This window comes from Maylandia zebra, linkage group LG3 (assembly GCF_041146795.1).
Source record: "Maylandia zebra isolate NMK-2024a linkage group LG3, Mzebra_GT3a, whole genome shotgun sequence".
Lineage (NCBI taxonomy): Eukaryota > Metazoa > Chordata > Actinopteri > Cichliformes > Cichlidae > Maylandia > Maylandia zebra.
In genome coordinates, this window is record NC_135169.1 from 23,351,961 (window position 1) to 23,367,389 (window position 15,429).

Genomic DNA, 15,429 nt, shown 5'->3' on the forward strand with positions numbered 1-15,429 from the left:
TATATTTCTATGTGATCGTCCTCACTGACTGTCCAAAGTAAAACATAAGCGACATGTGTATCAACAAAGACCCTTGTTGCTACATCCAAAAAACAAACAAACAAACAAAAAAAACGCTAAGAGAGAATGAAATCCCTGTTGCCGTTTATATGCATTTATAGTTATATGCAAACACTAGCCATACCCTTACCAGTTAATCCAGCCTATCAAGCACTGGAATCTAACATTCACAGATTGTGTGGATTGGACTGAAATCATGTGGAGTCTGTTTTGATCCCACTGGACCAGCAAACTATTAGCAATGTGGTAGTTGTGCTGGCTTTAACCTTTCCCACAGACTAAAATGGTGGTCAATTTGATCCCGATCAGATCATCTGAATTTCAGGTTGTGTTATTTAATGTTGACATACTGCTGTATTTGGAGACATTATTTCAGACTAATGGCAATGGTTTAAAAACAGAGCAAAACAATAATAATAAATAATCAAACACCAATAAAAATAAATAATTTTTAATCTGTGTGAAAATGACTAAATTAATCTTGATGTCTGTTGGAAAAGGACCTTCTAGGACTTAAATATAAAGTCTTTGTGTGTGGGTATGATGCCTTCATAATGTTGGTGGAATCATTTTCTGGGTGATGTAGTTATATAATGTATTGTTACTTCTGTAGAAAAAAGTGAACTTTGGGTTTATATATATTACAGTCGCATTTTGTCATTAAAGGATTAAAAACAAGAAGACAATTGTGTTAAAATTAATAAAGTGCAAGATTGTAAAAAATATATAATAAAGGAACTCATAATCACTGAATAAAACCCAGTGAAAGCAGTTGAATCAAACTTAAATATTTATTCATAAAACTCTAAGTCCCGCTACAAAAAATGAGTACATTGCTGTAAAATCTTACATCTTTCACTTTACATCTACCCCTCAACAAGCATTGTATCCCTTATGATATATATAAAAAAAACGAAACAAATATACAGCGACTGAATTTTATATAGTGTCTTTGGTACAAACTATCAGTAACACCTTCAACTGCAGGTCCCTTCATGCCCTTGAAAAAACCTGCGCTACTTTCCAATGTTATCTATTAAGGAAGATATCGTAAAACTTTCTGACACAATCTGAAACTTACCAAGTTTTCCAAAATGCTACATATAATGAAGCAGCCACTGGAAGACCTTTGTGTCATAACTACATGTCAACATGTATTCTTTAATAAAAAAAAAGAAAAAAAAAAAGATTCCTTCAATCTTACTGGGTGTGGGTTATCAAACGTAGTTACACTCACCAAATGGCAGCCATTTTCATCATTTTAACATCCTGTACCTCAGTCAAAAAGACTGGTCAGTGACTGCATGGTAACCTCCAGTTGCTAAGAATGAAGGCGTATCCTCCTAATCAGTTGGCAAGTGATAAACATGTTTGCATTGAGTGTGTTGCACTGAAAGACTCGTGACTTCTTCAGTCACTTGCAGCTTGCCATGTTTGCCAGCAGTCTGCATGGAAGATGGCGACTTATCTGCAAACACTAACCAAACACCGAGTGGTAGTGAAACTGGAAAAAATTTGTAATGGAAACAAAGGACATGTGCCTAATGAAATGTATTGGTTTCAGTGGTAAGGCAAAACTTACAAAGGAACGTTCTTTGTTTCCAGTTGGCACCACATTTTTCAAGGTTTCATTACCACTTGGTGTAGTTGATCAGTGTAGACAATTTTTGCATCTTCCGTACAAACTACAAACAACTGTGGCAATCTGCTAGCAACCAAAGCAATTGGTAGGAGGTTTGCATTGAAGCTAGCAAGTGCAAGAACACTCCAGCAACCACTTGCCAATCAATCGGGGACTACACATTTCTTTCCCCCCTCTACTAGGTCACCGATTGGTCTCTAAGCCTCTGTGATTAAAGCCTTAACTGCTGCTAATTAGAGAAGGGCAGTAACAACTATCTAGCTTACTGTTTAGCAAGCTACTAACTATTTGGCTAGCAAGACTAACATAACAAAATAAATCTGGACTAACAGTTGTGTGCTGCCAGTGGCTTTGTTACTAAAACTAACTAAACCAGCCTTATTCACATGGCAGCCATTTTCAGCATTTTAACTACTCATATCTTGCCAGCAACTTTGGGTAGCTACAATAACAGCTAGCCTACCAGTTAACAGGCAACTGGCTACCTAGCCAAGCTAGCCAGAGACTGGAGATAAGCTATTAAACTTGATGGGGAAATTTAAAAGTTTAGGAACATTTGGACATTAAAAAGTTCCATAAATTCACCACATTTGTACCATTTTAGAGTAGGAGGCTTTTCACCTTGAATATTCAAGAAAGTCGCTGTACAAAACAGTAAAATTGAAGGATCTACACTGCTTTAACAGAAACCACCTTGAATGAATTCTGGGATCAGGGAACTGTAACTGAAAGACATTACTGAAAAACAAAAATAAAAAACAAATGTAATATTGGCATATCATCTGTCTCAAGTGCTACTAAACAAGAATAAAGACATCTACAGACTCCAGGCAACTCATGACACAAAAACATGACACAAAAACATACCACTGCTGATGGACGAGAACCTTCTTTGGTATTACATTTCCTTCGTGAGCCATTTCTACAAAAACCTCTTAAGAAAACAAGTGACAGCAGAAAATGTAGAAAATGACTGATAACAAAAAGAACTAAGGCACATTATGGTAAAGGCAGATCAGAAATAAAAGCTATACATCAGATTTTATTTTCGTTATTGTTGTGGATTTTTTTTTAATTAACCATAGGGAGATAAAAGGTTTTCAACCAGCAGCAGGGAATTTATATGTATATGTTTAATATAGTGTATATATTACATTGGTAGTGTGTGTGCGTGCATGTGTGTGAGTGTGTGTTGAGATGTGTGTGTGTGTACAGCAAGCAGATACTGCACAGCAAATCTGCCTTATTTTCATCATCCAGCAGCGTCACCGTAAAGGAAACACAGTCTCTCTCTCTTCATGTTTTTTCTTTTTCCTGGGTCGATCCATCCATCTTTCAATTTGTTGTGTATCTGAGGAGGAAGATATTTGGTTAACAAATGAAGGAGGATACAAATGTTCTGTTCTGAATAATGTAAAAGAGGGAGAAAGAAACAGGACGAAGGGCAAATAAAAGCATCATATTCTGGCATAAATAAGAGAATTAACTTCCAATAAAAGAAATTGAGTAATGAGAGAAGGTTGTCATAAATAATTGAAAGAAACAGGAACGCAACGCTGTATTTAGAAAAGGTTACACTTCTGGTACCTGGCAATGATATGCGTGACCATCTTGTCCGTGATGCCTGGACAGATATCTTCAGCTATTCGAATGTTACGTTCCAGCTCCTCGATGGCCAACCGCTGCTCAGAGTGCTCCTTGTGCTGTTGCTTCAACTACAGAAGAAGTTGAACAATTAGAATCATTTTTGAAAATCTTTTTTTTAATTTTATTTTAGCTCACTTCTCTCAGGTTACCACAAAACCCTCCAACAAAAATCAGCACAAACGCCCAAAATCAATGGCAGGATAACTACATATTCCCTGATCCCAAAAACAGTGTCTGAAACAAAAGGATGAGTGTATTGATGTTTAGGAGACTTGTGTATACCAACCTCTGTGAAGACGGGGGAGATGACTGTGGTGAGACTGGCAGATTTACTCATCTGATCCTGAACCCAAGGATGAAGAGGACAAGAAAACAAAAGACTGTGAGAATCCAAGTTATACTGACCTCCGACTTCCTCATATTGCATTAAAAAAAAAAAAAAAAAAAATCCAACCCAGTACTAGCAAGGTGTAACTAATAAAGTGGCTGGTCCGGCTAGATGATTGAGACTGAGGCATTACTAGCGAGACCATTATGGACCATACTTCTGATTTGACTTTAAAATACAAGTAAAAACAACTACAAGTTAAAAAACAAAGTAACACACACAGGTGGTACTAACATTTCCATTGAGGATGGTCCTGCTATCTGACTTGTCCTGCTTCTTCTTACGGACAGTGGTGAAGGACCACTCTGGAGACTCGTTGTTTTCCTTATTACTAGATTCACTTAAAGAAAAAATGAACACATTTAAATGCACAGATAGATGTCGGACCTCTCTGCTCACACACACCTGAAGACGAAGTTCCAGCTAAATCAAGAGACAATACCTGTCAGAGTCGTCTGAACTGTTGTCACTGTGGTCCTCCTCCTTCCACCTCCTGTACCTGTCAATCAGCTCGCTGAGATAGGACGTCTTCTTGCAGTGTTTGACGATGAACTTGTGTTTGAGCAGCTCCTTGGCTGTGGGACGCTGCAGGACAAGAAAACTGATTGTAATTTTTTTAAATTTTTTTTTTTTGAAAAGAGATAAAAAACAAAAAACAAAAAACAAAAAAAACAGGTCATGATGTTATTAGTCTATAGATTTAAGATGAAAAGTTAAAAAAGCTTCAGCTTTCCTGGAGGAGATGGAGAAAAAGAATATCAGAAAGATAGGCTGAAAACAGAAGTGACCAGCAGGGGGCAGCAGGATCCAACGTAAATCACACACACAGAGAACAGGGAAGCTGTCCTGAAATATTCAAACCACCCTAACTGTAGGAAATGAAGCCATCTGCGCCAAGCTCACAAAATACTAAAGGGGGAGTTTACAAGGATGGCGGCCCAGCAGGTAAAGCCACCAATCAGAAGCCTAAGTTGCCCTTGATGACCAATAGAGTTTGTGTGTGGGTGATTGTTAGATATTACGGGCTGCATGAATGGGACTTTTAGCAGAAAGCACTCTGTGTGCTCAATCAGAGTAAAAATGCACAATAGAAGTCCCAGTCCATGCTACCATTTCCCAACACTGACACAGCTTATGAATAATCTGGGGTCAATAAAGCCACATATGTGGTAGCGCGTCTCTCCGTACAGCAGGAAATGCTAACATTTATGACTGATATAACATTAGTACAAATGTAAACTAACTTCCTTAGTTATTCATATTACTAGCTAATGTAAACACAGTCTAAGACGTGTATGCCGACAGCCTCGTCACTGCCAGGAAATTGAACTCGTAAGCTTTGCTAGTAAGTATACAAAACACTGTAAATAGTGCCTAAGTATTGACACCAGCGCCACTTATCCAAGTGCTTCCCACACCCCGGTGGGCCCAGCTGGGAAGCAGATGGTGTTGACTCAGGCTACATTAACTCAGCCCCAGGTTCACCTTATATCGGCCAGATGTCAGGTGTGTGGCGATACCTGGACCACGTTGAGCTAACACAACTTCTAGGTCCATAAATGAGCTGTAAACGCCAAACGTAGCCCAGGTTTGACACCTGGAAGCGACTGCCATCTGGAACTTGTTACAATCTAACAATTTTCTTAGCTGTATGTGGTCACCAGTGTAACAAATACCAAGTAGCAAATTAGTTTTGTAGTTCAACCTACTGGTTATTAAGTTAATTTTTCAAATAACCAATCTGCTTCTGTTACAGTGTTTCTGGATGCTGCTCATAATGTTATTCAGTTTCTCAGACTTCTTTCTAGCTGAACAGTGACAAACGCACGTGCCAGAGGCAAGATTAGGGGAAAAATTAGTCGAGGTATTGCAATAAAAAAAAAAAAAAACAGTGGACTTTTTGAAAGCAGGTGACTCATAATGTGTCATTGTCTCATAGACATCCAGAGTCTTTCGGTGACTCACAAACTAACAGATAGTAAAACTAAGGATGTTTTCCTTTGCATTTTTATTTTAGCTTAGTTCTCTAGGAAGTTCAAAAAATTGTTTCACTTAGTTTTCATTTTTTTCAAAAGTTAATTTTTTTTATTTTATTTGAGTCAACTAAACTGTATGTTCCACAATGAGTTTTAGTTTTAGCTAGCTATAATAACATCGCATCTTTTACACTGTCAGCTAGTAAGGAGCTCCATCAGCCAGCTACATACAGACCGAGTGGGCTAAATTAAGGGAAATCAAAGCTAGTTTCTCGTGATGTGGTGAAAGAAATGCTGCAAATATCAAAACGCTAAGCAGTGAGTTAAACTCAGTACATTTAGAGGTAAATGTACAGAAGGCTACATGAACTCTGGGTTTACAACAAAACATACAAGGCAGCTTATTTTGGGTAATTGAAACCCCCCCCCAAAAAAAAAAAAAAAACGACCTCAGAAAGTTACCAAGACTGTTGGTCACATAAATGCAACTGCTCTAGCTCTTTCCCCATAAAAACAAGATCTAATGACCTGACCTCTCCTGTACACTCAATGGCATTTGATGCCTCAGTATATATCAATAAAGACACGGTTTGACAACCATTGGGATCGTTTCTGGGTTTTTCCGAAGTCCAGAGACCACCCTCACTAACTTGTGATGCACACAAAGTTATTTTGTTCGACAAGCAGGAGCGAAATGTGACAGAAATTACTTAGTTCAGAAAAGAGAAATATGGATTACTCCAAGTAGGAATTAAAGGGATAAAGTGCTAAAGTAAAACCAGAAATGTCACAGAAATGCAGAGAGAAAATTTTAAGCACTTTCCACCAGTGTTAAAATAACATAGATTTTTAATGTGAATAGAACTCAAAGGATATGGCAGCTAAATACTTTTAAATTACAAAACCCCCAAAGGTTTATTGCATTAAATGTGTGTGTCAGCTGTGAGTCTTACAAAAGAAGGGTCCTTGTTGAGGCAAGCTTCTGTGAACTCTTTGAAGCTTTTGGAGAAATCACCAGTCAGTGTTGGAGGAGGGGATTTGGGGATGTGGAAGAGCACTCGCATTGGATGCATGTCGGAGTTCGGCGGTTCCCCCTTGGCGAGCTCGATGGCCGTGATGCCCAGCGACCAAATATCCGCCTGGGAGGGGCAAACAATAAACACATTTACATGTTATTGACAGTGATCAAAGCTTTAAACAGACTTTTTGCATGTTTATAGGTGGATTATGGCTATGTAAAGCAGACATACTCATACCCAGACAACACAGGGGATTTTGTATTCTTAACAACAAACTGACAGAGACACATGAAGGAATCTGATTTTTTTTTTAACCTTATAAATGACTTTAAACATTCATGTGATTGGGTAAAGATTATTTTAGCACAACTTTGATACAGGAATACAGGCTGTGCAGCTATTAATACATAAAGGCAGAAACACGCCAACATGCTGAGTCAGGCTGACTTTCTGTTTGCACGGTGGCTGTGACACCCACTAAACATATGTCAAGCTGGTAAGGAGGAACACACTCACACACATACACACAAACCTGTATTTATATCCTTGTGGGGACATCTCATTGACATAATGCTTTCCCTAGCTGCTTACCCTAACCATCAAAAATGAATGCTTAACCCTGACCCTTACCCTAAACCTAACCACAACTTAATTTTCAACCTGACACTAAAACCACATTTTGAGTCTCAAAAATGCCTTCAAACTTGTGGGGACCCTGATTTTGGTCCCCACAAGGGCTGTTTGTCCCCACAAGTATAGTAAACTACCAATTTTTGGTCCCCATGAAGATGTTAATACCTGTCCACACACACACACACACACACACACACACACACACACACACACACACACACACACACACACACACACACACACGTTACTCATGCATGAACGATTGAATATCCCATCTTCTCAACTTGCTCTAACAATCATGTGGCAGACCAGACAAGAAGCAGACATTGTCTTATATATGCACACACAGTCACACAGACTTCAGCTGTAGCAGTGCTGTTCAGGGTCACATTACTACAGGATGCTCAGTCACTATTTGACTGTTAACTCTGCCAGCTCCATTACAGTCACACTGACCATATGGCAGCATGTGGTAGGAATACACACACACACACACACACACACACACACACACACACCCACCCCGATGGACACCAAATGGTATAAAACAAGTTAATTCTCAATAAATACCTACAAAAATGAGAAAACTACTCATCTAGAGATTATTCATGATAAGGTTTTATTAGATTTCTTCCATGTAAAGAGGAAAAAGACCAAATTTGTGCCTGAGTCTGGGTCCCGTAAGTTGCACTCAAAAAAAAACCGAATAAAACTCCAGCAAATAGAAAAATGCTGCAAAAGCACTAAAAATACAGAGAAAGTAGAATAAAATTTTATTCATATTGGCGCAAACCAGGAACAGCAATGTGCCGTGACAGATTTGGCGTGAGGGAAGAAAGACAGGGCAAAAACAGAAAGGTTCCTGGGGACACAATATCGTGACGGACCACTGGCAGAAGAAACAAAAACCAAAACATGTAAAGGACTGCACTGAGGCACGCTTAAAAGAAGCACAGATTTCATCATTGTTGTGAGAGGAAAACAAGACGAGGTAACGTGTGTTTTAATCAGTGATTCATATAACACTGTATATTCATGTTAGCCATTTACTGCTAGCTTGTCACTTCATCAGGTCGAACATTGCATTATTGTTTCCCCAATAACACGTCTGCTTTGTTTCATCATTTATGTATTTATTTATTTTTTAGCTTTTGCAGTGTTTTCTTTTCTCTAATGTGATTTCATAAATTCTGTGATATGTAGAAGGATTTAACAAAAATTTGTTCTGTGCCTGGAAAGGTTTTTTTTTTACGTAGAAGAATAAACAAAAACTATCCAGGTGAGTGTATGCACAACTCTCAACTGTAGCTCAACACAACATAAAGTGTAGGAGGCACCACCTTTTTGAACTATTACCCTAGCTGGAGGCAGACCACTATTATTTAAAAAATAGATAAAAAGAAAAAAAAAAAAAAAAAAAAAGGCGATCCAAGCCTCTTCCACCTCTAATACAACCAGTGATGCAGAGCAGCTGATCTGTGCATCAGATGAACCCTTACACTTATCTACAGTTCGATCTAGCTGAGGTTCCCCCCACTTCCTGTCTGCTTTTTTTTTTTTTTTTTACTTGTATGGACTAAACCCCACAGGAAACTGTGGTGTTAGTGGCAAACAGTAGGGCAGAGTTAAAGAAACATATTCAACTTGTAAAAACATTTACATTTCTCAGTCATGTCACTGTCCTGAATCAGCCTCTGGCAGGCTTTACACTGCTCTCACGCTAATGGCTGTTCAGGCCAGTCACTGAAAAACAGGGCAAGACTTCTTAGAAATATAACTGAATTATGGGTTATGAGTGGCTGTAACATCAACTAACAAGATTATTTTGAGAAAGTTGAAAATACTGCTGGTTGACAGAGGAAGTGCTTCTGTAAATGGTGCGGAGATTCAAATACCTCTGGTCAAAGTCACATGGTTGATGTATTAATAGGACAACTGACAGTCTGTGACCGAGACTGATATGAGATTAGGCAACACACACACACACACACACACACACACACACACACAGCAAAGTACAATGGCTGTCTTCTGTTTGCAGGCTTGTTCTAACTTCTCAGGTTACATTTACGTAACCGTTGGCAAAGTCTCCAAACCGCCTTCGGTATTTCAACAAGTTGCACTTTGTCTTCCTTCCCTTTAAAGAGGATTTTAAAAACAAAAAAACAAAACAGTACAGACTCAAACATTCATTCATACTTGAACCTGTTTTTGTTTTTCACAAACTACATGATTATTCCTTTAAAACTTAAAAAAAAAAAAACCTTTAAATCAGGGGTCCCTAATCTCAGTCCACAAGGGCCGGTGTCCTGCAGGTTTCAGATGTGTCCTTGATCCATCACAGCTGATGTAAATGGATAAATTACCTTCCCAACAAGTCTTGAAGTTCTCCAGAGGCCTGGTAATGAACTAATCATGTGATTCAGGTGTGTTGATCCAGGGTGATCTAAAACCTGCAGGGACACCGGCCCTCGTGGACTGAGATTGGGGACCCCTGCTTTAAATGATGGTCTCCTGCAGATATTTGAGCAATTAAACTGTGCCAGAGAGATAATGAACGAGTCCAGCTTAAATGAGTTTTTGGTCACATTTCTAGATCATTTATAGACCTTTTTTGTTACCTGATCCCTCTAAGGCCAAAATACACAATATAAATCACAAAGGCACATGAAGGCAGTGTTACATATACGCACAAAGACACATGAACCAAACCACATCAAGAGGTCAAGTGAAAACACCCTAATGGATCTGCCTTATTTCCAAAGAACACACTTATAAAACAAGCAGACAGAAAGCAGCTCCGCCTCTTTATACAAATTTCATCAGTTTTGTTTGCTCTGTGACTTGCATCAAAACCTGCGTGTTTGATGCCAGCAGGTGCAAGGTGCATTTCTAACTCCATTCACTGCTGAAGTCATTGTTTTGATACACAAACAAAGGACACGGTGAGGGAATCCCTTCTAAACTGGGGACCAAGTGGACGATCATCATCATCATCCTCATCAAATAAAAGCTAAAATCGCCACGATGGCAGCAGCGTCTCTATTGGATGCAAATAAACCCTAGAGGACTGTGGAAATAATGCAAAGTGGGCCACAACAACAAATCCACATGTGTTGGGTTGCTACAGCAACACGCAAACAGAGTAGGAGGAAAATCACAAAGCGGGATAGTCTATTGTTTTTATTTTTTAAGACCTGGTGGACTTTTAAAGGGTGAGAAAATGCCTGTCTTGGTATAAGGATAGGTGCTGTTTGAATTAACTAGGAAAATTTGCACTAATCTAAAAGATGGTTCTTTCAAAATAAGTCTCAAACACTGATTAGAAGTTTTCTGTTAAAGGCTGTTATGTGACTACCGACTACCAATGCAGCATCACAATCAGGCCTTTAGCTAGAAATGCATGCTAACATGCTAACAAGCACAGGTTTCTCCATTCCTTAGCATTTGTATTTTTGACTATGAGAAGCTATTAGCTTAACATAAGAATAGTTTTATACTTTATTTTGTTGTGAACCTTGCCCAAAGTCATTAAACTTATGAGAAAATAATTTTCTCTCAAGTTTAACAAATTTATTAGACAACCACCCAATATTAGGATAATGCCTAACTTAACAGTATAGCTAATACACCAGTATGTGCAAGCTCTTAATTTGATTAGTTTTCTTAATTTTAGCGTATATTTTTTGGAAAAACACACCCAAAAACTATATGCAAAAAGCAACAACAACAAAATAAAGTCTAAAAATAACTGTGAAAATATGCTTTGCCTACTGTCCTTTTGTGCAAATAAGACATATATAGAAAGGTATGTCTGTCGTGCCTTGCATACTTATGGCACCTCAGACATAATTGGATAATTACAGTTTCCAAGAGGAGCTGAGTGGATGTGAAGAAGGGCAGCACAATAGAAAGTATTTTGTTTGTTTTACATTTAACTCTTTCGTGTTATGCCTCCAGGTCCAGTGCAGACGCAGTTTGTACAACTGCAACTATGTTAATGACATTTAATTCTGATCAAATTTGGCAGTTTTCTTTTGTTTTCAAGCACATGCTCAGCAGAGTCGTCAAGCTCATTGTTACATGGCTGTTGTTGACTTTAAGTTAGAGTTTTATTGTTAGATGGAAGTGGAAGTACAAGCTTCAGGTTTTGATGGACATTTTCAAAAGTTCACGCTGTCCGGGTGATGTAAACAAGCAGAACTGTTGTATAAGACACTTCCTCTAAATGTCTCTTATTTGTACAGCCAGAGTTTGCTCATTTTGAATGAATATGAGGTGGTTCTGCATTCTGAAATTCCCACAACTACCTTCTAGTTATAAGCTAAAGATTATGAATGGCCTTTATGAAATCTGCAACGGTATAAACAGGTGTCTTACCTTGGAGTCGTAGGCGGACTGCTGGATGACCTCAGGAGCCATCCAGAACGGCGTTCCCACAAAGGTTTCCCTCTTGATCTGCGTGTCTGTCAGCTGACCTGCCACTCCGAAGTCCGCCAGCTTCACCTGACCCTGCTCCGACAGCAGGACGTTGGCAGCTGCAGAGAAGCAAATAATTTAACCTTTCTGCAACATCATCGGACTGAGTAACATCATCAACTAATGGTAGTTATTTTGTGCAATAAATGTAATTCTGATTCTAATGCTGTCAAATTAAGTATAAAAATCGCAAAAGAATTCCAGATTTCCACTAAAGCGGCTGTCCTTCATCTCTGAACCCCTACAGCTAAGATGTTGAGTACAAAGTTAGCACATATTAAAGAATAAGTATCAAGTAAGTATCAATTTCACGGGTTTGAAAATTTTTTTTTCCATTTCCTCCTTCTGACAACTTCCCCTGTACTCTTAAAGATGACTTTTGACACATCAGGATATATCAATAAAGACGTAGTTTGACAAACATTAGAATCGTTTTCTGCGCTTTTCCAAGAATATCTGCACAGGCAGAGATCACCCTCACTAACTTCTGATGCACGCCCAGTCATTTTGTTCCATAAGTAGGCTGAAATATGATTTAAACACATCAGGGTGAATCAAACTACTCAGACCTCATGTTAAACCTGCTCTCAGGCCTGTGTGGGTGGATCAACATCCTGAGAGCTGTTTCACAGTTGGTAATGAGAACATGTTGAAGTTCTTCATTGTTTCTATGACAGTGTTTACTTCAATACCCAGCTCAGTAACGCTCGAGTGTCACAGCCTCGCAGAATATGAAAATCTTTTGTCAAATGTGAGAAAATCAAGTAGTGATCAGCGATCAAGAAAGCTTTCTGCATGGATCCTGCGACATAAATTAAATGGACGGGCTTCCAATGAAAGAGGTCATCAATTGTGGGAAGTTTCGTTTCCCCTAAGGCACCAACACCTGCACCGATTCTCAGATTCTGAATCTTACTTTCATTTAAATGATATAATATTTGAATCGGTGTTAGAGGTCCGGGCGCTACAGTCTAACCAGCACCTGCCGCACCTTTGATGTCTCTGTGGATTTTCTTCTCAGAGTGCAGGTAGTCGAGCCCTTTCAGGATCTCCTTCAGCATGGTGGCAATCTGAAACTCATCAAACGGACCTGCCCGCAGCTGCACACACACACACACGCAGAGTGATGACACGGGTATAAAATACACTGTGATATGCCGGAGGCTCACAAACACACCCTATTCCAGTTTCAATCAAGACAAGTCCCAACACAGAAAATTAGACAATCAAATGTTAATGAATCAGATTTTCTCATTTTAAACAGAGTTTTAAAAACTTTGTTTTTTATTTTGATTTAAAAGAATTAAAGTTTAATTTCTCTGTATTTATGTGCAAAGAGATGTTTATACTCATAAGTGAGAATTCTCCAAAACAGGGAGGATGAAACTAAAGGATAGGAGATTAAACGCTTTCTACATCTATTAGCGAGACCTCACAAACATTGGCTCTAGTCATTACTTGATATTATTTCACTTACTAGGTTTCATGGACAATAAATCCTCTACAAATGGACATAAAGACTCACCAAGTCGAGTGCTGAGCCCCCTCCAAGATACTCCATGATGATCCACAATTTACTTCCCTGAAAGACAGAATTACAAATAAACTTCCAACAATGTGCCTATAAAAATGACTCAACTACAATATACTGGGAATAAAAAAAAAAAATCCTTAGTTCGCAGTAGGTGAAAAATTTTCCGTGGGAAAATAACACTCCCCACTCCTGTGGAATTCCTTTTAAACCTGACTTAGATCGGCTTCCGGGCTGAATGAAAATATCCGCCTTACCTTCAGGTAGGAGCCATAGTACTTGGTGATGTACGGACTGTCGCACTGACTGAGCACCGTGATCTCCTGCTGGATGTCCTCGATTTCATCCTCTGCCTCCTCCAGATCGATCGTTTTGATGGCGACGACGCTCTGAGTGCGATTATCGATTCCTTTAAAGACCTGCAGGAGGAAACGGGAGGCAGAGAAGTGAAAAAACATGGATGTAAGAAAACAAAAGAGGATCACCAGGAGAGGAAGAAGAGAAAGAGAGAGGTGAGAAAGAATAAAAATGAGGGGGATAAAGGAAGTGAATGTAGGAGAGAAGATGACAAAAAATAATAAATTACACCCACCTCTCCAAAAGATCCTTTTCCAATGCGATCCAATTTAGTGAACAGCTCCTCTGGATCGAGCTGAGTACTCTGAGGAGACGACGAACAAAGAGTTAACAGCTCCATAATAATAATAATAAAAATAATAAACTATTAGCAAAACTACAGGTCTCAAACAAATTAAGATAAATGCACCACACGGGCTGAAACACAAACAGACTCATGCTGCTCATTTGCAAATAGATTAAAAACACATTTCTATCATTTATAATATCCAGAAGCAGATATCCAAGTCATTTGCATGCTTGGAATATCGGACAGACATCATGACGTGGAATGGCCAGTCTGGTTAAGACAAACGTCTCTCTTATTATTAAATAAGCTGTAGCTTGAAATTGAATGTATTTTTACAATTCCAACAACAGCAACAGAAAACCAGATTTCTGTTACTGAAGCTCAGCAGCGCTGTGACATTTGACGTCAAATTGATCCAAAAACATCTGCACATCCTGCGTGTTTATTACACATTTGAATATTATATAACTTCCAGTAAAACTGTTGGCTCATGAGTGTTAATGCATCGACACACTGAGCCTATTCAGGCGCGCCACCAGGTGTAACAATCATGTGTAAACTGATCAGGAATTACTAGTAAATAATTAACTCTTATTTTGAAAGTTCAGGCAGTTCTATCGCTCCTTCCTTAGTTTAGGGACTTATCCTCTTAACTTCACATTCAACCTGTGCTTTACACTGTGCTTCTTCCCAAGGTGCATCACCACGGTAACTTGAGCTGCAGATGAAACCTCCTCCAGAGCAGGTCACGTGTGAGCTCAACAGGTATGCGTCTATTCCGAGAAAGGCCTGTGGATCTCAGCGCTCAGTTGCCAGGAGGGTTTCAAGAGTGTCTAAAGTTTTTGTCTGTCTCTGATGAGCATCATTAAGAAGTATAGCTTCATACGAGGATCCTTTTTTTTCCTGTTGGCTGCAAGCTAGTTAAAACAAAAAAACAAAAACCAAGAACCTAAATATGGTAATATGATTGTAAAACAGGGAACCTATTTGTACCAGGTGACCTTACAGACTATTGTTCTTCATTTGCCATCGCAGCTGGAAAGAACAGGCCTAAAACTCTGTTAAGCATGTCAATAAACAGCCAGTTAATGTAATGGATTATCACCTGTTAGATCCTCCCTTGTTTGCTCTATAAATCTAACTTCTAAGAAAGACCTGGTCAAGGTAGCATCCACACCCTAGCTGTAGCATAAAACATTACAGGCCTTTCAATAAAAACATCCACCGGCCTCCTTCATTGCATACCTGATGATGCTTTAGATGCAGGGATGTTTAAAAGTTCAGGTGTGTGTTAATTATTCCTTGTCAAAGGTGCACAACACACACCAGAACCTTCAGCACATCAAAAAGCAACCATCAGAGCATCACAGCTGGTGCCTACTGGGTACGAAGACAAACTGGGAGTAGG

General features: G+C 39.0%; 1 protein-coding gene across 1 annotated transcript in view; it reads right to left on the reverse strand.

Moving 5' to 3' along the window:
• Positions 1-832: 832 nt before the first annotated feature.
• The window catches only part of LOC101474463 (serine/threonine protein kinase 26), a 52,848-nt gene continuing 38,251 nt past the window's right edge, over positions 833-15,429 (reverse strand). Inside the window, exons 2-12 of the mRNA XM_004570115.4 lie at positions 13,968-14,036; positions 13,633-13,794; positions 13,370-13,426; positions 12,836-12,944; positions 11,746-11,903; positions 6,667-6,852; positions 4,180-4,322; positions 3,972-4,077; positions 3,636-3,692; positions 3,290-3,417; positions 833-3,053 (exon numbers count right to left, since the gene is read on the reverse strand). Of these exons, the coding sequence (XP_004570172.2) occupies positions 3,038-3,053; positions 3,290-3,417; positions 3,636-3,692; positions 3,972-4,077; positions 4,180-4,322; positions 6,667-6,852; positions 11,746-11,903; positions 12,836-12,944; positions 13,370-13,426; positions 13,633-13,794; positions 13,968-14,036 (1,191 nt within the window). The 3' untranslated portion in view covers positions 833-3,037. The remainder of the gene's footprint in view (positions 3,054-3,289; positions 3,418-3,635; positions 3,693-3,971; positions 4,078-4,179; positions 4,323-6,666; positions 6,853-11,745; positions 11,904-12,835; positions 12,945-13,369; positions 13,427-13,632; positions 13,795-13,967; positions 14,037-15,429) is intronic.